The sequence below is a fragment of the Drosophila navojoa genome, chromosome 5 (genome assembly GCF_054131105.1).
Source record: "Drosophila navojoa isolate 15081-1374.11 chromosome 5, UAZ_NAV_1.0, whole genome shotgun sequence".
Classification (NCBI taxonomy): Eukaryota; Metazoa; Arthropoda; class Insecta; order Diptera; family Drosophilidae; genus Drosophila; species Drosophila navojoa.
The window spans coordinates 17,880,750-17,905,390 of NC_142893.1; the positions used below are offsets into that span (position 1 = coordinate 17,880,750).

The following is a 24,641-nucleotide window of genomic DNA, read 5'->3' on the forward strand; positions in this document are numbered from 1 at the left end:
TTTCTTATTTTGCTTGACAATAAGCTGAAAAGTTTAAAATGTTATTTGCTTAACTAATTTCTAATTTATTTCTAGTTTATTACTAGCCCATTTAAGCGAGTTTTTGCACTCGTTTTTTACTCTTTAATTTCAGCTCTAAGTGTAAATTCTCTGACATATTTTTCCATCAATTTGTGTGCTACTTTTTATGTGAAGCTGGCGGCAATTAATGATATGGCCACAAAGTCACAGCCGCATCAAATGACTGGCACTCGAAACGCATCCCAAATGCACCTACACCTACACCTACACACACACAGTGCTCCCACGCCCGCATACACGTGCACATAGCTATGTGGCTGCACACAGATGGAACCCAACCCCTGCTGGCAGCACTCAGCAGCCAACCAATGCATGGGAAATGCATTGCCCCTGCCACCGTGCCTCCTCGCACAAACCAAAGTCAAAAAGTGCGTAGCCCGACCGACCAACTACACATACACACACACGGACGCACACAGACGCACAGTGAGTTGGGCAGAGAACGGAGAATGCGTTGAGCTGATTGGTGGAAAGCAAAAGGACGAGAAAAAAACTCTAACACATAACGGTCGCTGCATGCATGGCGGGCGAGAGGGGCAGAGCTGCTGCAACTGGATGCTGGGTGGGATGTCGACCACAACAATACAAAAGTCAAATTAGTGGAAAATGCAAATGCGAATAAAAAACCCAAAGCGAATGCCGCAAAAAACGGCACTAGAAAATATAGACATAGCTGCCTTATATACTCACAGCAATAGATAGACAGAGAGAGAGAGAGAGAGAGAGAGAGAGAGCGGAATAAAGAATGACCAAAAGACAATCGAATGACCGGGAGAGAGACAGGGACAGAGATGGCATGTGAAATAACAGCAACGAGGCATTTTCCAAAGTGTTGGCACAAAAAATTATATTATAATTACACAGCGCAGCGTTGGAAACTGGCTTTCAGGCAACCAGCAAAAAAATAAAAAATAGAAGAAGTGTAGCCTGATTTTAGGCGCTAAACGTGCGAGTTTTTTGCGCATTTTGTCACTCGCACAAAGTCATTTTAGTTGAGTTTTGTGCAGTTTTGTATTTTTTGTAGCTCGTCCACATATTTAGGCATTATACAAAGCTCTTTTATTTTCCACGTCATTCTCTCCATTAATTGCTTTATATTTTGCTCGATTTTTGCGTGTTGCCAACTGTGGGAATTCCCTGCACAAGGGAACGCCGCCCAGCCGCTCTCTCATATAGTTCTTGTATTTTTAGCATACCCATTGTTAGTGGTAGAGCCAACATGGGAAGTTTTGAAGCAATCGATAGAGTTTAAGAGAGTTGATATAGATCTCTTTTGGAGCCCTAGAGCTTGTTAATTTGGATTCAGATTTTTAAACTATGCATAAGCATAAGCTTAAGCAACTTACGAATTTATCTATTTTACATAACTTGATTAGGAGAATTGGCGTTTGCTCTGTCTAAAAAGATATATATGGTAATATATATTGATCGATTTTCTGTGAAATGATTTTAAAAATGAAAATCTAAGCCCTGGAAAAAAAAAAGTACTTCAAAAACATTTTTAGAGCATCAGCCAGTCGTACACTTCCAGCTAGTTGTTGTCATCCTTTTACTGTCCTCTGGGCAAATATTGTCCTGAAAACTTATGCATGTAAAAAGTTAATTAAATATAAACATAAAACGTGTTTTGCAGGCATAATACTTATATTTAATACGCATTTTAAACAATGCTAAATTAAAGACGAAGCTAAGCAAAAACTACAAACATATATTTAATTTAATTAAATTGCGTCTAAGCTAAGCTAAAAATACATAATTTCTTTATTTTATTAAGCAAAACTAAAAATAAAAAATCATTAAATTTTGTATTTAATTTTATAATTATTATCATGAATTAAATTTTAAAACAGATAAGAATATTCCCCAATAGAAAAGACAAAAATCTACAAAAGAGTTCGTTGGCTCAGCTTTATAGAATTTGTTTACACTTTTGTTTTCACATTGCGAACTCTGTGACTGATGTATATCAGTTTGTTTGATCAAGAAATTTGTTTAACTTTCTTGTTTTACGCATTGATAAGAAGGTAATTAAGTCTCACATTGTTATTGTCAATTTAAATCTGTTTAAACAAAACGCCTCGACGTTGGCGTTTCTCTCTCTCTCTCTCTCTCTCTCTCTCTCTCTCTCTCTTTGTCTTTTCTATCTTTTTTATGCCATTTTTAAATATTTACTTTTTAATTAGAATTCATTATTTAAATTGCCTATTTGTTTTTGTCACGAAGCTTATCTTAATCGCGTTTTCTCTGTAGTTTTTCTTACAGTAGCTCCAATGAATTGCTCTGAAAATAACTATTCTATGGGTTATTCAATCAGTAAGGATTTCTAAATTGAAATAAACTATATTTTTTAATAAATTTGTGAATAATATTGTTTTATTGTACGTTCGACTATATATATCGTAATAAATTAATTATTATAATAGTATTTAAATTTTAATATAATATATCACTAATAATTTATTTATTTATTTATTTTTTTTAGTTTAAGTTGTTTACTCAAATAAAGTTGTTGTATGGTTGTAAATCTAATAAAAAAGTCAGGTAATAAATAATAAAAAAACAAATAAATTATTTGCATATATAAATTTGATTAGAATTATAAAAATGCATCCTCTACATTGAACTGCCAGCTATTTTTATGTATAGCAAAGCTCTTAAACACCCCTCGCCCGCCGCTTTTGTTAGAGAATGTAAATTGCTGCGCTCTTATCAGCTGTCACACATTTAAGTCGGGGCGAATAGCACGACGGCTAAAGTCGTAAAATTATTAGCCATAGGCAACAGCCAACGGCCAAGTTCAAAATCGACTGCAATTGGAGGTCGAGGCGAAGCAGCATTTCCGATACACATATTTGCACAACTGCAGGTGGCAATCATTGAAATGAAAACCCCGAGCAACAACAAAATGCGACACGCGGCGTATGAGCAACGCGTCCATAATTCTGTTGTTTAATCAACTGCTGTCAGAAATGTTAATTGTGCCACAATAAACCAAAACAAAAATGTTTGTGGATTTGGCGTGCCTTTGCGCCACTCGTATTAGTTGGGGGCGGCAGTCGCGTTTCGCCCAGTTGAGTGCTGGCATCGAAGTCGAAAGGTCTTGCCACACAATGCTGAGCCGTTCCCTTATCTTGGCCAGCTGCTGCCTGCTGGCGCTGCCCGCTGTTTGGGGCTACTTCGAGGGCTGCGACACCTCCTATGACCTGCAGGCGGGCACCACCTACCTGGAATCGCCCTACTACCCCAATAACTATCCGCCTCGCACCTCGTGCCGCTACAAATTCAAGGCCCCGCTAGACCACTATATCAGCATAAAGTGCAGCCTTAATTTGCCATCGGTAAGCGGACTGCCAACGCCCTGTGTGGCCGCACTCTGACTGCCAATCACATTTACAGAGCAATGGCCAGTGTCCCACGGAGAACTTCTGGGTGGACACTGAGGGCGATTTGTTGATGCGCACCGCTGAGAACTTCTGTGGCAGCGGCAACCTCGAGCGTGAATCGCTCTTCACTGAACTGACCCTCGCCTACATCTCAACGAGCAGCAACACGGGCCGATTCAAATGCCAGCTGACTGTAAGGAAGCAAAACTGCGGCTGTGGCTGGTCAGCATCGCCGCGCATCTCGAACGGCCAGAATGCCGCGCCGAATGAATATCCTAGCATAGCCGCGCTCAAGGACATCACCAACAACCTGCCCACTTTCTGTGGCGGTACGATTGGTAAGTAGAAATGCATCAAGAGGCTGAGGCTTAGAGGAGCGTAAGGAGTCCAAATAGCAACAAGGGAAGTTGATAGTAGTTTTTGAGAGCAGCCTGCATAGGGATGACGCAACAATTGGGTGGAATCGACTATTATTATTATCCAGCTTTATAGAATAATTCTGAAAGAGAAAGAAACCCTAACAGAACTATCTTGGTATATGATAGTCTTTCTTGGGTGGTAATGGAAGAGAATGAAGTAAAGTTTAGAAGGATTAATTGGGTAAATTCTTGAATTCAGTTCGAAAATGGATTATGAGAGAAAAAAGGATTCACTATTTAGTTGCTTCTTTATAAGTCACAGAAATACCTGAGCTGCAACTGAAAAGTTTTTCTTTAGATTGATCAACGAATATTTTGTGTATTCACACTTTGTCTCTACCTTACGAATTCATTATACAAATATTTTAAAATATATATATTGATATTAAAATAGGATTTTAATAATTTATGAATTTTATAAAAATATATTTATACTTTTAATATAGTTATGCAGCCTCGCATTGTAATTTTTTTGATGTATTTTTATGCAGCATCTCATTGATTTTTTTTTATATTTTTATGCACCATCACATTGTAATTTGTAAACTTTTGCATTCATGTTTATTTTCTATTAATCTATATATTTTACAATATTTTTTGGTAACAGCCTATGATTTTGTTTATAAAACTATAACCATAAAATTGTTTTTTAAAAATTAATTATTTATTATATATATATAAATTTACATGATTGCTTATATATTTAAAAAATATTAACTCTAATACACATTTTTATATATTATGACATTTTTACATTTATTTCTACGTGTCCTATCGTCACATTTAAATTCTTAAATATTTTACTATCATTTTATACTTCCTATAATATCTTCCACACTTTTATGCAGTCTCTCATCGTCATATTGTGACTGCTGCTCACTGCACTCTGCAGATTAGCCAGATCACCAACATTGTGGCTATTGTTGGCACCAACAACCTGCAGAATCGTAAGTGAATTATAATATAAATGCTCTATCATAATTTGTTCTACATAAATCCTCACATCAAATCAAATCAAATTCTACAGCGAGCAGCTCCATGTACTACACTCAATATGCCATGCAGCAGATGCTGCGGCATCCGCAATACCAAAACGAGCCGAACGTTGTGAATGATATCGCCTTGCTAATCACAGCGGAGAACATTAAGTGGACACGTGGCGTGGGTCCCATCTGTTTGCCACCTGTTGGCACGTGAGTAGAAAGAGAGAGAGAGAGAGAGAGAGAAACGATTCTAGTGCCTCAGCAAATCTTCATTCTGTTTCATTCTCTGTGCAGTTCTAATAGCTTTGCCTATGAGGGCGTCGATGTGATTGGCTGGGGCACCACCTACTTTGCCGGCCCCACCGCCAGTCTGCTGCAGAAGGTGGATCTTATGGTGGCCAGCAATCCGGACTGCCAGACGGACTACAACAACTATGCGGTAATCAACGCTGGCCAAATGTGCACCTACGACTACCTGGGCCAGAAGCGCGACTCCTGCCAGTACGATTCCGGCGGCCCGGTCATCAAGCGGCTCTCCAAGCAATTCCTTGTGGGCATCATCAGCTTTGGCAAAACCTGCGCCTCCACCTCCTACGCAATGGGCGTGAACACTCGCGTCACATCATACGTCAACTGGATACGCCAGAATACGGGACTTACCACTTGTGTGGTCTCCATGCAATAACTTATTATGTAAATGAAATGTCTGGCAAACGAAGATAACTAAAATATTCAAAATGTATTAAATAAATAAAATAATGTAATTCGGGCTATAATATTTTCTCTATTCATATCAAGCGATTCTTAGCGCTGTATAAGGTATAAATATATTATTTATATAAAGATTTATAGACTCTTCACTTTATTTAAAAAATAATAATAATATAAATAAAATTTATAAAATAAAAATTGACTATGGAACATTTCATTCTACGTATTACTTAATATACATTTTTTTCTCTCAAATCTAAATATATATAACAGAAACATATTCGAGTATTATTCGCATACGTTTCTAGAAATATATCATCACAGTATAAACAAATTTTAGTTGAATAATATTTAAAAATATATTTTATATTATTTATTAAATTGATGACTAATATAAAATAATATAGAAAACAATTTTTTTCTATTTTATAAAAGCCTTAAAGAACCTTGCGGTTATTTATTCATATTATTTGATACTTAATTTCTTTAGCAATTAAATATATAATATATATATATATATATAGATATATATATATATATAATAATTATAATAATTAATTAATAATATATATATATATATATATATATATATATATATATATATATATATATATATATATATATATATATATAAAATATATATATAAAATTAGTCAGACATTATTTGAAATAAATATTTACTATTAAATTGTTACAAAATTGAGTTTCAAATTGAGTCAAATTATATAATATATTTATTATATATACGCCTACTTCTCCATGTCGCGCTAAGATGCAATGTCTTATTTGCGATAACTTAAAAACCTTCAGCCGAAAGTCAAGAGTCGATTACGTTATGTGACATTGACTCGGTAATCTACTTTCATTGACTTTATGTAAGATAAAATATAATATTTAAATGTTGTTAAATACGACATATAATATATTCATTATATAATGTATTTTAAATATATGTATATAGATTATCAGAACTGATTTCCAAGTCATATATAAAAGCAAGTGCAGCTCTCAGTTTAGGGTACTTGAGATCGTATTCCCTAAGAATGTTGAGGTTCCCATCAGCCAGTTCAGTCTTACTGCTGCTGCCACTGCTGCTTACGCTGGCAGATGCGCAGCATTGCAGCTGGCAGTACAATCTGCAGACCAACCAGCCCATCAATATAACCAGCGCCAATTTTCCAAGAGCGCTGCCCGCGGGCAGCAACTGCCGTTACCTGCTGAAGGCACCGCCCAATCATGTGATCCACGTGAACTGTCGCTTCGAAGTGGTAAGAAATGGTCAAGAAATACCTTCCAGTAGTTCAGCCTATTAAAGTTCGATCTGCTTTCAGTATCCTGACATCTGTCAGTCGAAGATTCTGTTCATCTCACGTGACGGAGACTTTCAGTTCCGCGAAGCCGAGCGATTTTGCCGCATGGGCCAAGTGAGTCGCACCTCCAACTACCAGAGCCTCGCCTTGGCCTACCAGTCCACCAGTGCCGCCACCCAGCAGCGGGCCCGGCTCAGCTGCCAGGCGGTGGCACAGCGAGTGCCCTGCGACTGCGGCTGGTCCCAGCCGACGCGCATCACCAACGGCGTCGAGGCCACCAAGCACGAGTTTCCCTCGACCGTGGGCCTACGCGACATCAGCTCCAATCAGCCCATTTTCTGCGGCGGCAGCATTGTCAGCGATCGCTTCATAGTCACCGCAGCGCACTGCATGGCCCAGCGATCGCCCAGTCGTATTGTGGCGCTAGTCGGGGAGCACGATCTCACCAGCAGTAAGTGCAGCTCAGCAGCCAGTTTATCGCTCTCTTCTCTCTATATTCTCTCTTTGTCATGAAGCCAGCGAGTCGATATTCGCTCTTCAATATGCCATACAAAGCATTATCCCTCATCCAGCCTACAGCAGCATTGGCGACGCCAATGATATCGCTCTGCTCCGCACGGCCACAACCATCGAATTTTCACGCGGCGTGGCGCCCATCTGTCTGCCTTTTGGACAAACACAACAGTGAGTACTAATTATGTTTTAAGAGATTGATATAGGGGGATAAATGGTCAAGAATATAATTTCTATTATATTTTAATTACTATTATATTTTGCATTTGTTCATGTATCTCACACAATACCTTACATAATGCTTTGCGATATACATATATTCCTTAATATTTCTGATGGTTATCTTATGATAAATTAAAATATACACAACAATACAACAAACGATATTATCTGTGGTACATATACATATATGAGTCTATACTACTATACCATATTCACATATTATTGCAAAGGTTTTAAAGACAGATTACATTGAGGTAGTAAAATCATAAGTTGAAGAAGACTCAAATTATTAAGTAAATAATTCAGTGAATATTTTATAAATATTTTTGTAAACTTTAAATTTCATATTAATGAACTAGCATAAAATTATTAACTAAATTATTCAGTGCATATTTTATAAATATTTATTGAAGATTTTAAACATTATTTTAATCGATGTAATCTCAAATTATTAAGAAAATTAACCTTTGCATATTTTATAAACATTTTTTAAGGATTCTAAATTTCATTTTAATCGAAGTAAGATCAAATTATTCAGTAAATTATGGCGTGCATTTTTTTTTAATATTTTCTTTTGCCTGAAAGAAACTCAAAGCTAACTTTTTTAGCATTCTTATTAAATTTGTCTCATAGCTTATCTCATTGGCCTCGAAACCAAGTAACGCCTAAGTAACACACCTAAAGTGAAATGAAGAATTAACTATTAATTTATGCAGCCATAAAGAGACTTTAAAGCATTTATCTTCACTTTGCGCCTACTAAGTAAAGGGAAAACATTATTATTATTGTCATAAAATTATATTATTACCAAGAACTGGTAGCACCTCGACTATGACCATGATTAATGTGCATAAATCTCTCTTAACTCCCTTAGAGCGGAAACCTACGAGATTGTCGATATTGCTGGCTGGGGTACTCTGGGCTTTGGCATGTCCAAGTCGAACACCCTGCAAAAGGCCAGCCTGATGACCATTGCGAATGCCGACTGCAGTACACGCTATAATTTAACCATAGCCGGCAATCAGGTGTGCACCTACGACTACTTGGGGCTGGGCCAGGACTCCTGCCAGTACGATTCAGGCGGCCCGGTGATCATGCGTCAGCGATCCCGCATGTTTCTGCTGGGCATCATCAGCTATGGACGCGCCTGTGGCCAGCGCTATGGCATCGGCGTCAACACTCGCATCTCAGGCCATCTGGACTGGCTCTGGCGCTACTTGGGCGGCACGGTGTGTGCCCGCTAGGAATGGCTGGTGTTTATGGACTGCAATGTGATATGATGTCAGTTGCTGGCAGAAGCTTGACAATTGCTAGACAGCTCTTTGGGTGTTGGCCTTGAAGCCATTTGATGCCTCAGCAGTTTCTTGAGCTGCCAGTTGCCATCGTTGTTGTTGTTGTTGTTGTTGTTGTTGTTGTTGTTGTTGTTGTTGCTGCTGTCGCTTCTTCTTCAATTTCCAGTCTTCGAGTGTTGACAAAAGCCTTAATTTGCATTTAAATTAAAATGCTGTGACATGTTTTGCCTACATTTTAAACAACGCACAAAACTTGCAGTCCCCCTCCTTCTCTCACCCTTTCCAACAACATCCAGCATTGCAGCCTACAGCACTGTGCATAGTTCTTACCAACTACAATCAAATTTACTGACATTTTATACACTAACCTGTGACGAGTACTTTAGCTTAAACTAGGTGTTTTGCTAAGGAAATATTTTATAAAAATACATTTATGAAACTTATATATTGCTATTACAATAAATTATGATATGATAAATACAAATAATTAAAATAAAAATAATATGATGTTCTATTTTGCCTTTGAAGTTATCCAACTATGGTCAAAAATAATTTATTTAAAGTTATATTAATAATTAAAAAAATTATAATTCAACTTAATGTTTATTAATAATGTTTAATATTTCCATTCATTTTATGAGCTATACTCAAACATTTTGTTTTAATGCTTTCTTATTTTTTTTATAAAATAAGACTGATCATAGTCATATACGACTGGATGTTAAGAAGCTAATAATGTAAATACTGAATAAAAAAAAGAAAACTTTTTGAAATTAAATTTTAATAATACAAATGCAATGCAATATTATATCTAGCATTAGATTAATGAATATATAAAACTGAAATATATTATTTAAAATTTTTTAAATAAATAAATTTAAATAAATAATTTAAATAACTCAAAAATATATATTTTTCTTTTAATTCTTTCTATAATAAAAAATAGTATACATAAAATATATAATATAATAATATAATATATATAATTAACATTATCTCATCTAGATTTCTCAATGTGCATTGCAGTGCATTCACCATTCGCTCTGTTATTTACATTTGTTTGTTGTATTTGCATTTATTGTAAAATGCAACTCATAATTGTTGTTGTAATTGTGTGCTAACTCAATTTCTCGGCGACGTTGTTGTTGCCGGCTTTATGTTATCTGAAAATTGCGTTAAATTTTGCATAGGCCTTGAAGCCTGCAAGCCAAAAAATGATTCCAGCCCTAAACGTAGCGCCTGCTGCGTCTGTTGCCTGCTGCTGAATTAATAAATTGTTCATGCGACGAGGCAAATTGTTTTTTCTAGGGGGGGAGAATATTTTTGCATTGTCGTGCATGTATTTGTAATTTGTTTGGAACGCAGCTCAAGTAGGTTTTTAATTGAATTCTGCTGGCAATAAATACACAAATAAATAAATAAATAACAAGAAGTGGCGTTCAGCTTCGATATAGCAAAGATCTTATACTCTGGGAAGTGTTTGAATGGGGAAATCGATTACGTTTATGGGAATGAGTGTTGAATGTTGTGAAAATATATATTTATTTAAAATAAAAATAAACATTTTAATTACAGTTCGTAATAATATACTCTGTAATATTCAGTTGCCCTTCTATAAAATATAAATAATGTTCCTAAAAAGATATTAGGACAAGACCGAGACATATTCAAGCCTAAGAATTTACCAATATCTCTTCTCATTTTCAATATATTCACCGATTTATTAAATGAAAAGCATCCCATCCTTAAAGCATCCTATTTCAAGATGTTGGCTTTTGATGCCTTTGTATCCATATTTTATTAAAATATATATATCTAAGCACTCACCGCTTTCAATGTCACTAAGAATAAAGATATTGAATTGTAGGTCTTATATTTTAATGCCTCACTTCTCGTCATACATAGACTGACAAAATTTCATTTTTCGAAAGTATAAAAATTGTTTTTTAAAATATCTGCCCAGAAGTAGGTGAAAAATATTTATTTATAAATTTGTATCCCCCAAAAGTTTTAGTTAAACATTTTCGGCAATGACCTCACGGAGCGTATCGACTGCGAAATGTGTCTCCCGCACTCTTCAGATGTGTCGGCGTCAATATAGTAGCGGAGCACTGCTGGAGAAAGGCTACGATGCATTGGCAATGAGCATGAAGCTGAGCGACAAGCGATCCTGGCCAGAGCGCGAGGAAAGCTTCGCCGCTGCTCAATTGGCGCAGCAGAAGCGCGACTGGAACAACTTCAGACAGTTTGGCACGAATAGCATGCGAATGCATTTGTCTAGAAGAACGGGCGCTACGCCCCGACGCAACAGCATGATTGCGCAAAGGAACGCAAAGTCCAGACGGAGCCCAGTCGCCGCGGCACAGCAGCAAGCGGCATGGGCGCAGAGCGAAACCCACTCCGACGAGAAGCAGGATTTGAGCGACGAGAGCGACGAGGACGTGGAGGTGGGCACTGTGCGTGACGTAATCTTTGGAAATATTGACAAGGACAATGACCAACTGCTCCAGCGTAAAGCTGATCAGGAACTGCTATCGCAGGTGACCAGGCAGCGAACGTCTCATCAGCAGGCGCTTTCAAAAAAAGTGATCGCGCCCTATTCAACGTATAACAACCACAGAAGTACCTGGGCCGCGTTTCGTCATCGTATGATATATGGAGGTACAGGCTATTAAACACAATATTGTGCTGCCGCAAGGTACACAGACACAGAGCTTACTTACGGCTTACCCTAAATTTCGGTTTTACCAATTAGTTTTACAACAAAAATTTAACTCTTGCATGCTGTTATTTATTGGATTCGAAAATCGAAAATTTCCTACATACATATAATACTTGACAATGCCCCAGCAAAGATCAAAGACAAATAAAGGAAATTGTTAGGCAAATAAACTAGAAAAACGAAAAATAAAATCTTTTTCTTTGTATTCAATATTATTTCTTTGTTTGGCAGAAGCCGCTGAGTAAGCTGTAAACAAACAAACATCATTTGCATACGATTCGAAACATAATTAATATTTTATATATATTGCCATTCCAGTTACCGAAGAGAGTCACTTCAAATAGAATAAGATAGTCTCAAGCGACTGGGTGTCTAGGAAAACATCAAGCGCTACTGAGAATTGAGGAACCACTCAGGGAACCGCGCTCGCCCTGCATCAAAATTCCACAGTGAAGTTAAGAGAAGAAAGTGAGAGAACCAGAAGTTTTCAGAATTTATCAGAAGTTAAGTTAAGAGCAGTTTTTTTGTTTATTGTAAGAAAAAAAAAACAGTTTGCTTATTATATATATATATATATAATGATTTATGAATTGTTGTTGTTGCTGTTATCATTTAAAGCATTTGCTCTATGCTCCCCCATCCCTGCATTACTCCAGCCCGAATATGCTATAATTAAACAATTATGAGCTCTTCGGTCAAGTGGGCCGCTTCTAGTACTTGGCCCAATTTAGCACGAACAACATCAAAGGCAAAGTCAAAGTGCAGTCGCGACTAATTACGCCAACAAGTGGCAAACTCAAAATGAATTGCAGATTTTATATAGAAATATATGTATGTATGTATATGCATTAAACTCTAAATTAACTCGCACAAAGCACTAGAAATGGCAACAACTTAACAAAAACAATGAACACGAAAATGAAATCAGAGCATTTTGCCGGGCCAAGTTAATTGCATGACTTGGCCAAAAAGGGTGCAGCACGTCGCATAACGGGAGGGATGCTGCTGCTGCTCCTGCTGCCCCTACTCCTGCTGCTGCTGCTGCTCCTGCTAGTGGGCCACAGTGCTTTGCATAAGAAGTGTCCTGAACGCTCGACCGTTGGACCTCGCTGCCAGCCCGTATAATCCTTTGGCGTACTCTTTTTTATGTTTTTTTTCCCCCATTGATTTTTTGTATATTATAAAATTTATGCTGCTTTGAAAAAAAGTGTTGTTCTGCTTTGTTGCAATCTGTGTTGTTGCCAGCCGTGGCACTTCATTTTGCGCCTCTCTTTCTCTATCTCCCTCTCTCTCTCTCTCGCTGCCTCGCCCGCTTTTCTGTTTTATTGTTTTTCTTTTATGCCAAGCGCTGGGCAGCTTTTGTTGTCGAGTGGGCCAACAACGACGCCAAGAGCTCAAACCCCAAAAGGCTTGACAATAAAAATTATGAAGCGTATTACTTGAGTGCACTCTTATTTGTATTCGGTCCTTTCTTCAGCCACTTTCTGCTGTTGCTTTTGCTGTAGCCGCTGCTTCTGCTTCTGCTGTTGCCTTTTGCCATATTGAGAGAGCTCAAAAAAAAGACGGAAAATATAACAAAGTATGTCGCTAGTTTCTGAAGAGCGAACTTGCGTGTTAAGTAGCACAAAAGCGGGCTAAGAGCTCTTCACAAATAATAATAAAAGACAACAGTCAAGCCTTGTCTAAATTATAGAAAAGTCCCGTTGCGAAAGGAATAAACTTAAAATAATTGCATATACTGATGCTAAGAGAATCAAGCCAACAACTATCTGCATAAAGTAAGCCCAGAAGCATATATTCGTCCTTTCTATGGGGTTATTAGGCACAATCTCTGGAAGATCTTTAAAAAACTCTGTAACGAGTTTCTGTTTCGCGTTTGTGGAATATTATCAAAGCTACACGGATGAAATAAACATGATATGTCCACATAACTGATATGACACATAATATAAACTACAAGAAATTAAGAATTAAAGTTTAGAGAAATTTATTTAATATTATATATCGTCTTTGGTAATTTGAAGTATTCAATGCCATTTAAAATATAATCGCCACATAGTATCTCCAAATATGAGTGCTGCTGTTACTCTTACAGCCGAATCAGTGTTGCCTCAGTTTCATATGTCGTTCGAGCATTAAATACCTGATTTATTTTCAACTATTACACATATTCGGTAGCTTATCAGTCCTGTGTCGCATCCAAATCACGCATAAAACAACTAACTTAGTGCAACTAAAAGTGCAAAAAAAAAGAGCGAGTGTTTAACTTACAAATTTGATCACAATGTCAAGTCGTAGTCTTTCAGTATTTAAAAGATCGTTGCTCCGGCAAAAGTGTGAGCTGCCCCAGCAGAAGGTGCCCATGTCGCAATCCGTTATAAAGAAGCACATTATCCAGCAGCGCCGCGAGCCCAATCCAGAGTATCATCATGCACCGTCGACCTATGTCAAGAATTTCAAGAACCATCAACAGCAAATCAAAAAGGAGAAGGAGAACTTCTCGCACTGGAATGCCCGTTATCGTTGGGCCGATTTTCGTCGACGCATGATATATGGTACACATGATATATAAGTGGTAATGGTAGACTCAGAAGCTTGCAAACTTGGAGAGTATAAGAGTGCGTATCACTTATTGCGCCTTGAGCTCAATTCATTTTAATCAACTGACCTTCAATAGCATTCACTAACCTTGAACTATAAGAGAGGAATAACAGTCGAAAGCGTGTTCACCTACTTTATTCCTAAAATAAGAATACAAATATACTGAAAACAAAATTTGAACATAGTAACCAGTCAGTAAACAGAGATTTGGAAAACTATGCATTGAAGGCTATTTGGTAACAGATCGAATAAACAATTGCAAAAACAAATTCATTAAGTTTATTTTCATGAGCCAAATTTCAACGTGTTCAATACATATATAGAGTTATGAAAGATTTAAACATCAACTGAAAAGGCGTACAGTCAATTTATAGTATGTCATGATAAATACAGCGACAGCAACAGTTTCGTAAAGTTAGCCGTTAGATTGTGTTCGATTCTCAGAGTTTTTTCGGCAAACCCTAAATTCCAAATTCCGATTTACTCTGGACACAACAGAAAATGTCCGTGATTCATCGCAATTGCTCAAGTGTGATGCGCAAGGCAACCTCCACACTTTGCTCATGTGGGCAGAACGTGAGCTTGCTCGAGGCGAAGGTGAACCAGGCAGCCGAATCGATTCGCAGGATGCACAGTAATTCAATAATTAAAAAGTGGATGCTCAACAAGATACCCCCAGTGAAGTATGTCAACGGCCAGAAGGTGGCCAGGCGCAAGGACACATGTCACAGGCATCCGCTAAACAATGAGTTCATGTCAAAGAACGCCAAATATCGCTGGGCCGAGTTCAGGCGGAAGCTGATTCTGGGAAAGTATGCAATGTAATGCGAGTGTGCTCTTTTGTCTAGAGCACAATTTGATGGGAGTCCGCAAAAGGTGCTGTAGACAAAACCGACATTAGCTACAGATTCTACTTCACCAGACGCATGAGATACAAACTTAAGAATCAATTTTCGATGTAACTCATTTATGGAAATTCATGTGCAAACATTACGAATCTTTTTTTATTTATAATTATAAAACAATCAAATTGATTTATCAAATATATTGAAGTTTTTATTACTTAACCTACATTTTCATAGGCATATTCATTATCCAAATTTTAAAAGCTACCAAATATTATAGAATTTTCTTTGTATCATATATAATATAAAGTAAAGTGTAATGTTTTTTAGCTTTTAAAATATAATTTTTTTAAATATTTATTTATAATAATCAGATATTTTATAAAGAACATTATTTTATTATATATCATTTATTAGTTTTACACGAGCTCAAATCATGTTAATTATTAAAGGGAGATTTTATAGTAAGCCTGCATAATGATTTTATTTTATTTTAATATATTTTAATATAACGTTTTTAACAATTTTAAAAAATTAAAAAAATATATATGTATTTATTTAAACTCATTTAAAATTAAGTAAGCTTCAACAAATATTTTTTATTATTAAAAAAATAAAAATCGAAATGAATTTATATATCGTATGCCAACTGCTCTTCAATTACTCAAACAAAATCAATATCGAAACGAAAAACCAAAGTGCTTTGCTTACAGCGGCCACGTGATAATTTGTTTTGTTGCTAAAATATGAAACTAAAAGGCCAAACAGGCATTTCGCAATGTTTTTATTGATGTGAACGGATTTAATTGGCCTACTAGGTGGACAACAAAGCGCAGCTAATTTCTGACCACACAATGTGGCCGATAAAAAAACATGAAACCAAAAACAAAAAAATCTCAAAAAATTCGCCAGCACAAAAAATGTGCCAACAAAGCATTCCAAACATTGCGAATCGTAGGAAATTCGCCAAAGTGAGGCCCATAAAATAATAAAAATAATAATAATAAAATAATAAATAATTATAAATTAATTTAATTATTGAAATATTCACACAAATTTTGCCAACTTTTGGCGATTTCTCTTGCTGGAACCGCCATCATTTCCACTTGTATATTGATAGGGCGGCCATTTTGTATTTCGGTGTTTTGTGTACAACGATTTGGCGGCTTTTGTGCGACGCGTGGTTTTATGTAACGTGCACCACCCAACCAGTCAAAGTGAGCCCACCCAGCACCCGTTGGCCCTATAAAACGTCAATTCCATGAGCCGACATGTCGATATTTTTACCAATTTTTAGCTGCCTCTTGCAAATTGCTTTTTGAGCTTGTTAGAGTTTGGCACACACGCTAATGAATAGTCAAAGTCCAGGCGCTTGCCGCACTTGCCGCTGCGTTTCGCGTTGCATAGTTTTCGGAGCGGCCGCAGCGCAGCAAAAACGAAAACTAAATGCCAATGCTTAGGCGCGTATTACGACAGCAGTGTGGGTGCCACGCCCCCAACAGCGACGCCATTTTGTAATCAAATGCAGCACAAAAGTATGCAAAGGAAATTCGAAAACGTTTCGATTCAGAGAGAGCAGAAGAGAAAACAGCGAATGCGCTTTCTTCCTACAGTGAAGGGAGAGAGAGAGGGGGACAGAGAGAGGTAGCTAAATTTCCATAAACATTTATATGCTTATATATATTCAGTTACCTAAACACATGCATCCCTTGTCACTTCGTCAACTATAAATGAATGCAATTGAATCCGCGCTAAGCAGTCTTCACTGTAGTTAAAAAAAACTGCATCTCCCCAGAGCCAGCTCAGCCCATTGCCGTTGTTGGCGTTAGTGGATGCTGCTTTTCAATTAGTGCCTCCAGTCTATGCCAGCGATTTCTATGCCTAGTGCCACGCCCATCTGTGTGGGGTGGAGAGGGGGCGCAACACTTGATGCCGCCGACTGCAGTTGACGTTGCCGCGTTTTACGTAAATTGAACAACAGAGCCGACCAGACGAGCCTCGCAAGGCACAAGCGGCACAGACATGTGCCACATCCCGAAACAAAACAAGCACAGAGCGAGAGAGAGAGAGAGAGAGGGGGGGCAGCGGAAGAAGAAGAACCGCCTATACTCTTGCACTGCAACGGCACCCGAATGCAGGCAAAGCCTCAAAAACGGACAGCTTAGCCGGACGGGGGAGTCACTGAGGCTGCTCGCATATGCGACTGGGTATTGAAAAGTGCATTGCAGCTAGACCAGCATGCGAAAAGAAATAAACATGCAAGAAAACAAAAGAGACAACAAGATGAAAAAACAAGCCGAATATGGAAATGCACTTGCGGAAGCAATGTGACAGTGAGAGTCGTCTCAGTATGATGAGCTCTAACTGAGATAGAAACTTCATATTTTATGTTAACTAAAATTTACAAAATATAAAAAAAATTTATATATCATAAAGAACAGTTTCCAACTGCCAGAAGGTGTAAAAAATAAAAAAATATATTATTATTATTATTGTTTTATTATTACTACTATTTATTTCATATATATTTTTTTTTTATTTATTTTTTTTTATTTATTATATTATTTTTTAAATTTTATTTTTATTATTATTATTGCTATTTATTTTGTATGTACTTTATTTATTTTCTCATTTTTTAAATATTATTTTTATTTATTATATGCTTTTTATTTTTTTTTTTTCTTATTTTTTAATTTTATTTTTATTATTATTATTACTATTTATTATATGTTATTTTTATTTATTTATTTTTAAAATTTTTTTTTTTTTACGAATTTGATTATTTTTTTTTCTTAGTATTTTCATTATTCAAAAACTTCCTACAATTTTCTCTTTAATATAATTATATTTAATATAATATATTATTTAGAATAAATGAATTATATAATTTTATATTCATAAAAATATTTCTGTATTTCATAAATTTATGATAAGCTTCATAGAAGTGCGAAACTATGTTACACATCTCAATAAGCTTTCACAATGTCTGCAGTTAGAGCATTCGATATAAATAAAAAATACAAATCCAAATACAAATATAATCGTCGGCTGAGGGGCTGCACACAAAAAATGGCAGCGACCGCATAGACAGTGACTGGCAGACGATTTGTATTGCCTTTAAGCCTAAAAGCATGCTTCATATGTTATGGCAAACGTTTAATTATTTATTTGAAAGGAAGACGACGACGACATCGCCGCATGGCGAGGCAGCCAGCAAAAGGAACACAACAAAAACGAAAGCCAAACGAATCAGTAGAAAGCAACAAAATTGCAAAAATGCAGCATTTTTATTGACACAACATCAGAAGCGAAGCAGGACGAGTGAAAGAGAGAGAGAGTGAGAGAGAGATGGAAGGCAAAGTGAGAGAGAGAGAGAGAGCGAGAGAAGGGGATTGAGTGTTGTCTCTGGCATTGCCAGCAGCCATTGAGGTTAATTAGTTGACATTTGCGCTTAATTGCAATCTGCGTCGGGGCATAGAGCGCCAGCGAGGCGTTAAGATTCTCATTCATGATTGATGAGTCAATTGGCTGCTGCTGCTGCTGCTGCTGCGCCTGTTGACAGACCATTCAAGCATAGCGCCAAACTTGACACCCACTTGACGGCAAGTAGCTGGAGTTGATTGGAATCCAGGAGGATGTGCAATGAGAGGGTGGAGTGCAAGCATAATCATCTGCATACTCGTAGTTCGATATGGCAGCAGTCAATATTTCATAGGATTAGGATAATTGGCTGATACAATAGGAACAGCTCTGAGTTCTTTTACATCCCCTTTATTATAAATATACACAAATAAGTTCATTTTCTTATATAAAACTCTTTCCTCTCTATGAGTCCCTTTATATTTGCTTCAGGCAGTAAGCCACCTCTGGCGTCTGGGCCCTGATCCACTTGATGAAGGAGGCGATGCGCGTGTTCACCGACGGCTGCTGCGTGGCGCAGGCGTAGCCGTAGCTCACAATGCCCACGGCCATGAGGCGGCCGTTGCTGCGCTCGTACAGCGCTCCGCCGGAGTCGTATTGGCACGTGTCCCGGCCGGGGCTGTAGGTGCAGAAGCTGTGCGCCGGCACAGAGCCCTGGCTGAGCGAATTGCGGCACTGTTCGGCGCCGATCACGTCCAGCGTCGTCTTGAGCAGTCGGTGCGTCTGTGGACCGCCGTACGAGGTGGTGCCCCAGCCGGCAGCCACCAGCTGCTGCCCCACCAGCGGCAGCTTTTTGCCGTTCGCAGCGGGCTGCAGGGGCAGGCAGGCCGGGCCCACACTGCGATTGAAGAGGATGGGCGTGCGGGTGCGCAGGAGGGCGATGTCGTTCCTCATTTGACCGTTTGCTTGGCTGAACTGCTCGTGTGGTATCAGTGCATCCAGATCGTAGAGACGTGTGTAGAACGTCTCGTAGACACTCGACAGATCGTGCTCGCCCACCACAACGCGCAGCTGGGAGGCGTGGCTCGTCTCGGGACTGAGGAAACAGTGGGCAGCCGAGAGCAGATAGTGATGATGAACTGGGAGAGGAGGAAATGAAGAGAAGAAGTTGTTAGAGATGCTGTGATTCTGTATGATATCGATTAAAAGATTTAGCTCTACTAATGCAAATAAATTTAATGCAAAGCTTTTGAATGAAAAGGGTTTAATTTACATATGTATTATTTTATTATTTTTTAAATTTTTAATTATTATTTTAATTATTTGCAATTATATGCAATTATAATTACTGATTTTTAATAATAATATTTTTTTTTAATTTAAGATAAATACTTACGTTATTTATTTTACTTCTTATTCATTTTATTTATTTATATAGTTTTTATTTTTATTTTTTTTCAATAATACTATTATTTTAATTAATTTCAATTTACGAGATATACTTATGTTTGTTATATTTGTTGTCTCTATATTTAGTTTTTTTTTTTAATTTTTAATTTTTTCTTTAATTTATTTATTTTATATTATTATATATTTATATATTTATTATATTTATATATTTATTTAACTTATTTGTTTTATTATTTATTATTATTTTATTATTTATATTATATTATTATATGTTTACTATTTTTATATATTTATTTAATTTGTTTGTTTTATTTTTATGTTTTTTTTAGGAGGAATACTTTTATATTTTTAAAATTATTCTTTTTATTTTAATTATTATTATTAAAAATTTTATTTTTTGTAAGTTGCATTATTATTTATTTATTTATTATTTATTTATGTTACTTCAATTATTGTTTTTCACTTACTGATTGCTGCCCCGCAGAACACCTTGCCCTGTTTCTTGGTCAGCACGCCGGCCATGGAGGGAAACTCGTGCAGCGAAGCCTCGTCGTTTGTTGGACTGGCGATTCTTTGTGTCAGGCTCCAGCCGCAGTTGCAATTAGGCGCTAAGGCTTCGACGAGGCACGAGAAGCGACCACCGCCGCCCGCCTTCACCGCCGCCGCCGAGCTGGCCAGGGGATAAATGGGCAGAATTTTGGCACGTTTTGCGGAAGCCTGTGCAGTGCGGCCGGGCAACTGGGCAAAGTTAGCTGAGGCGGGCGTGCTGCCAATTCGACGACCATTGTTGGACTCATCGTAGAGCAGCGAGGCAACGTAAGCCAGAGCATCGCTAACGCCCACATCCTGCAGCACGTGCAGGACCTCGTTCGAAAAGTTATCATCATCATCATCATCAGCAACAGAATCAGCGGCATCATCATCATTATCAGCATCAACATTTTCATACTGCTCGTCCGCCTCCTTCTCATCCTCAACCAGCTCCAATGGGATTGCCTCTGTCGTTGTTGTTGTTGTTGTAGTCGTGCTGGTCCTGTTGGGGCTTGTGATTCGCGTTGGCAGCTTATCCCTTAACTTTGGCACCTCCTTTCGCTGCGATATGTACGAAATCACGGCACGATTCAGAAAACTTTGCCGCTCAAACTTGCCAACGCCACAAAAGTATTCGGAGCTCGTCAACAGCTCATCGCCCTCGGCATTGAAGTGAAACACCTCAGCGCGACAGCGCGTGTCCTTCACCAGCTGTGAGCCAGCAAAGAATAAAAAACATAAAGAGAGAGAAAAAACAAGTAAGAAAGCTCTAGTCGAGACTGCTCGACTACGAGATCCCCTGAACCCCACAAGGAACTTATATTTCAATAATAATTAGCACACATACACGCACACACACACACGCATACAAACAAACACACGCACACACATACACATACAAACAAACACACACATTGCGATTGCGCTTGGGTTGCGCTGCAGTGTGGCAATAATAGGAGAACTTATTTGATGAATAATTTAATTTCTAGACGTACGATCGTAATGAAACTTTCAGAATATAATTATAATATTTAAATGTATGTGTATACCGAAGGACAAGTCTCTAGTATTTGATATACGACTTTTACAAAGATGAGGGTGAGGGGGTGGATTTAGGGGTGGGGGGTAAATTTTAACAAAAACCGAAATTGTATAAATTTCATCTTAATATACATTTTAAATTTGGAGACTCTAGCTTGAAAGATGTAGGAGATATAATTTTTAAACTGATCTTCGATAAGGTTTTTTATCGATAAAAAAGTATCGGAATGAGTTATCGTTTTTTAGTGATAAACTCGATCTGCGCGTGACATATACGGACATTTTAAAAAAAAGTTGAAGTCTCTAGCTCTTATATCTTCTGAAATCGACGCGTTCATACATACGGACGGACGGACGGACGGACGGACGGACGGACGGACGGACGGACGGACGGACGGACGGACGGACGGACGGACGGACGGACAGACAGACGGACAGGGCTAAATCAACTCAGTTCGTCGCCCTGATCAAGAATATATATACTTTGTGGGGTCTGCCACGCCTCCTTCTGCCTGTTACATACTTTTAACAAAACCATTATACCCTGATTTCCCATTTTCAATGGGTTCAGGGTATAACAATTGTGCAACAATTAACGGATTAACGAAGCATGACAATAAGATATCCTGTACAAAAATTGAATGTGAATGGAAGTATGGAACTTGAAATGGAAACTGAATGAGGAGAAGAGGTTGCGTTTTGAAGAGCTGCTATCGGTATATATTTGATATTTGTTGTATATTATAGAAGTTATATGATTGTTATAATATAGTATATGCATATCTATAAAAAAAAAAAAAAAATTAATATAAAACTAATTTAAAATGTTACCAAATGCAGCCGAATGCATTTAATAAAATATAAAAATCATTTCATTAAACAAAATTAAATAAAAATAAAATAAATAAATAAATAAAAAAATAAATAAATAAATACATAATTAATCAAAAGAATAAATAAATAAAATAAAAAATAAATAAATAAAAAATAAAATAAAAATTAATTGAATAATTAGTTGATTAATGAATTAACTTAATTAATTAATTAACTAATTACAAGCAATACAAATTCTATTTAAACTGCTAAAATAAATACATTAATAAATAAACGAATAATTAAATAAATATATAAAAAATTATTTAATAATTAATTAAATAATTAAAAGCGATACAGTTATATTTTAACTGAAAAAATAAATACATAAATAAATAAATAAAACTTTTTTTGCATAGTTTGTTTTCATTTTTAAAAGCTATCTCTAGTAATATCCCTGATCTAAAGCAATTGCTAAACAGCAATCACGTTGAAATGTTTTCTTTTTTTTATCTAACTCAAAGGCTCTTTGGCCATGCTTAACTGAAAAAGTACCCACATAAATAATTGGACAAAAATGTGATATCCAGCTGAATTCACTGTGATTATAAAACGGAAGACGATTCGCAGATCACAGTTTACTTAACTGCGAGAGGCGAATTGAGGAAAGAGTCAATTTAGCAGGAACTGTCGCTGAAGTTCAGAGTTTTTGTTAAAATTCTTTCAAATGTTATAGCTCTTATTAAGCCCATAAATGCTTTTATTTAGAATTGTCTCCATATAAGACATTATTTAGGAATATTTTAAAAATTCACAAAAACAAAATCACAATTAATATTCTGTGCTGCAGTTGAGTTCTTAAAACAAGTTTATATTTCACTGATCATTTTTTAGTAATCTTTGTGCCTTAAAGTTGCATATTCAAGTTTCTATTAGCATCACAACACAAACTTTCGCTGACACGAACTCAGGATATCCCATTGATTATCCTCTACATCACCTCACACACTCTCACTGCATTCACTTTAATTACGATTCTCAGCATAAGATCACTAGCACTTTCACAAGTTCAGCCCCGCACTGAATCCACCCACCGTTTGCAGCTGGAGATCGCACTTGAATTGCAGCACATGATCCTTGGGCGCTTGCAGCGCATAGCGACAGGAGCTGCCCGCCGGATATTGGGCAGGATAGTAGGGCGAATTGATGTAGATTTTCTGGCCCGCCTGCAGCTCCAGCTGATGGTTGCACTGCTCGTAGACAGCCAGAGCAACAACTACTTGGCCCAGCAGGAGCCAGCACATACGGTTCGGATGCCGCCACATGATCTGGTCAACGTTCAGCGTCGCACTGACTGAGACGCCCCAGCGACAGCGACTTAAGAATTCAAAAGCCCAAATATCTTGATGGCTGGCCGCCAACATAACGGCGCCTTTCATCGAGATTTGCCGCTGGCCATGGCGCTGGAGCGCTGACAGCTGACAGTCACGCGAGCCGCACCATAATTGGAAGCTTCTCAGCGCCAGCACGCCCACGCCCACTGCCTGCGGCTCGGCTTAAATATGCGATAATTAGGGTATTAAGAGCCGCCAACGAAAGCAAAACCCAACACGAGAAAAAAATCAAAAACAAACAAACTAATTGAAGGAAAGTGCAAGTGGGTATCAAAATGTTTTCGTTTTACCATCTACCGCTTTGCCTTTGCTTTTGTTTTCGGTTTCTGTTTCTGTTTCAGCTATTGGGCGCAAACCAGTTTCGGAAATGTGGAACAAGCACGAACAGGTAGCACTGGCAGTTGGGGTAGGTAAGGGTCAGCAGGAGCAGCGCGCTGTGGCTCAGACAGATAATCAAGGGCTGCGGCATTTAGCGGGTATATCTTGAGGAGAGACTTTAAAGAAAAAATAAATGTATTGTAACATTTTTATAAATTTACTTTTATGATTTTTTTCTTTTATTTATTAAAATTTATTTCTCTATTTTTTACCTAGATGTTTATTTTACTTGCTCTACTGTTAATATTCCCATTTAAAATTTTATGTAAGACACTTTATTAAATCTATTATAACATTGACATAATTTTTATTATGGTAATTATAATTTTCTATTTTATTTGACTTTTTTATATGTTAGATTTTTTCTTATGAGGTGGAGTTTTCTGGAAATATTTGCTTGATTTTTCGTGTTAATACATAGAGTTGGCTTTCTGATATATTTTTCTGCTACGCAATTTATATAACTAAATATATTATTTCTGTAAAAAAATAAATTTGTTATAATAATTATTTATTTAACAAAATATAATATATATATGTTATGTAGTATTTATATTTAGTATAATAAACAATTTGTTCTATTAAATTTAATATTAAAAGTTTTTTAAGTATTCTCTCGTCATCATAAAGTT

The 24,641-nt window shown here is 37.0% G+C and overlaps 5 protein-coding genes across 5 annotated transcripts; 4 read left to right on the plus strand and 1 right to left on the minus strand.

Moving 5' to 3' along the window:
* Positions 1 to 3,119: 3,119 nt before the first annotated feature.
* On the plus strand, positions 3,120 to 5,630 carry LOC108652833 (venom serine protease). Its single transcript, XM_030387160.2, has 5 exons — positions 3,120 to 3,419; positions 3,478 to 3,802; positions 4,732 to 4,830; positions 4,911 to 5,076; positions 5,161 to 5,630. Exons 1-5 carry the CDS (start codon positions 3,192 to 3,194, stop codon positions 5,549 to 5,551), a joined length of 1,209 nt encoding a protein of 402 aa, XP_030243020.1. The 5' UTR covers positions 3,120 to 3,191; the 3' UTR covers positions 5,552 to 5,630.
* A 959-nt stretch (positions 5,631 to 6,589) lies between these two features.
* Positions 6,590 to 9,352, plus strand: LOC115563723 (venom serine protease). The gene is made up of 4 exons (XM_030387161.2): positions 6,590 to 6,845; positions 6,909 to 7,338; positions 7,403 to 7,571; positions 8,497 to 9,352. The coding sequence occupies exons 1-4, from the start codon at positions 6,621 to 6,623 to the stop codon at positions 8,864 to 8,866; spliced, it is 1,194 nt and encodes a 397-aa protein (XP_030243021.1). The 5' UTR covers positions 6,590 to 6,620; the 3' UTR covers positions 8,867 to 9,352.
* A 1,415-nt stretch (positions 9,353 to 10,767) lies between these two features.
* LOC108655128 (uncharacterized) lies at positions 10,768 to 12,231 on the plus strand. The gene is made up of 2 exons (XM_018106844.3): positions 10,768 to 11,575; positions 11,955 to 12,231. The coding sequence occupies exons 1-2, from the start codon at positions 10,945 to 10,947 to the stop codon at positions 11,978 to 11,980; spliced, it is 657 nt and encodes a 218-aa protein (XP_017962333.1). The 5' UTR covers positions 10,768 to 10,944; the 3' UTR covers positions 11,981 to 12,231.
* A 1,489-nt stretch (positions 12,232 to 13,720) lies between these two features.
* On the plus strand, positions 13,721 to 15,280 carry LOC108655129 (uncharacterized). Its single transcript, XM_018106845.3, has 2 exons — positions 13,721 to 14,254; positions 14,314 to 15,280. The coding sequence occupies exon 1, from the start codon at positions 13,921 to 13,923 to the stop codon at positions 14,206 to 14,208; it is 288 nt and encodes a 95-aa protein (XP_017962334.1). The 5' UTR covers positions 13,721 to 13,920; the 3' UTR covers positions 14,209 to 14,254; positions 14,314 to 15,280.
* A 3,567-nt stretch (positions 15,281 to 18,847) lies between these two features.
* Positions 18,848 to 23,745, minus strand: LOC108652834 (uncharacterized). The gene is made up of 3 exons (XM_030387164.2): positions 23,332 to 23,745; positions 20,320 to 21,094; positions 18,848 to 19,581 (listed from the first exon to the last, which is right to left on the minus strand). The coding sequence occupies exons 1-3, from the start codon at positions 23,674 to 23,676 to the stop codon at positions 18,920 to 18,922; spliced, it is 1,782 nt and encodes a 593-aa protein (XP_030243024.1). The 5' UTR covers positions 23,677 to 23,745; the 3' UTR covers positions 18,848 to 18,919.
* Positions 23,746 to 24,641: the final 896 nt, after the last annotated feature.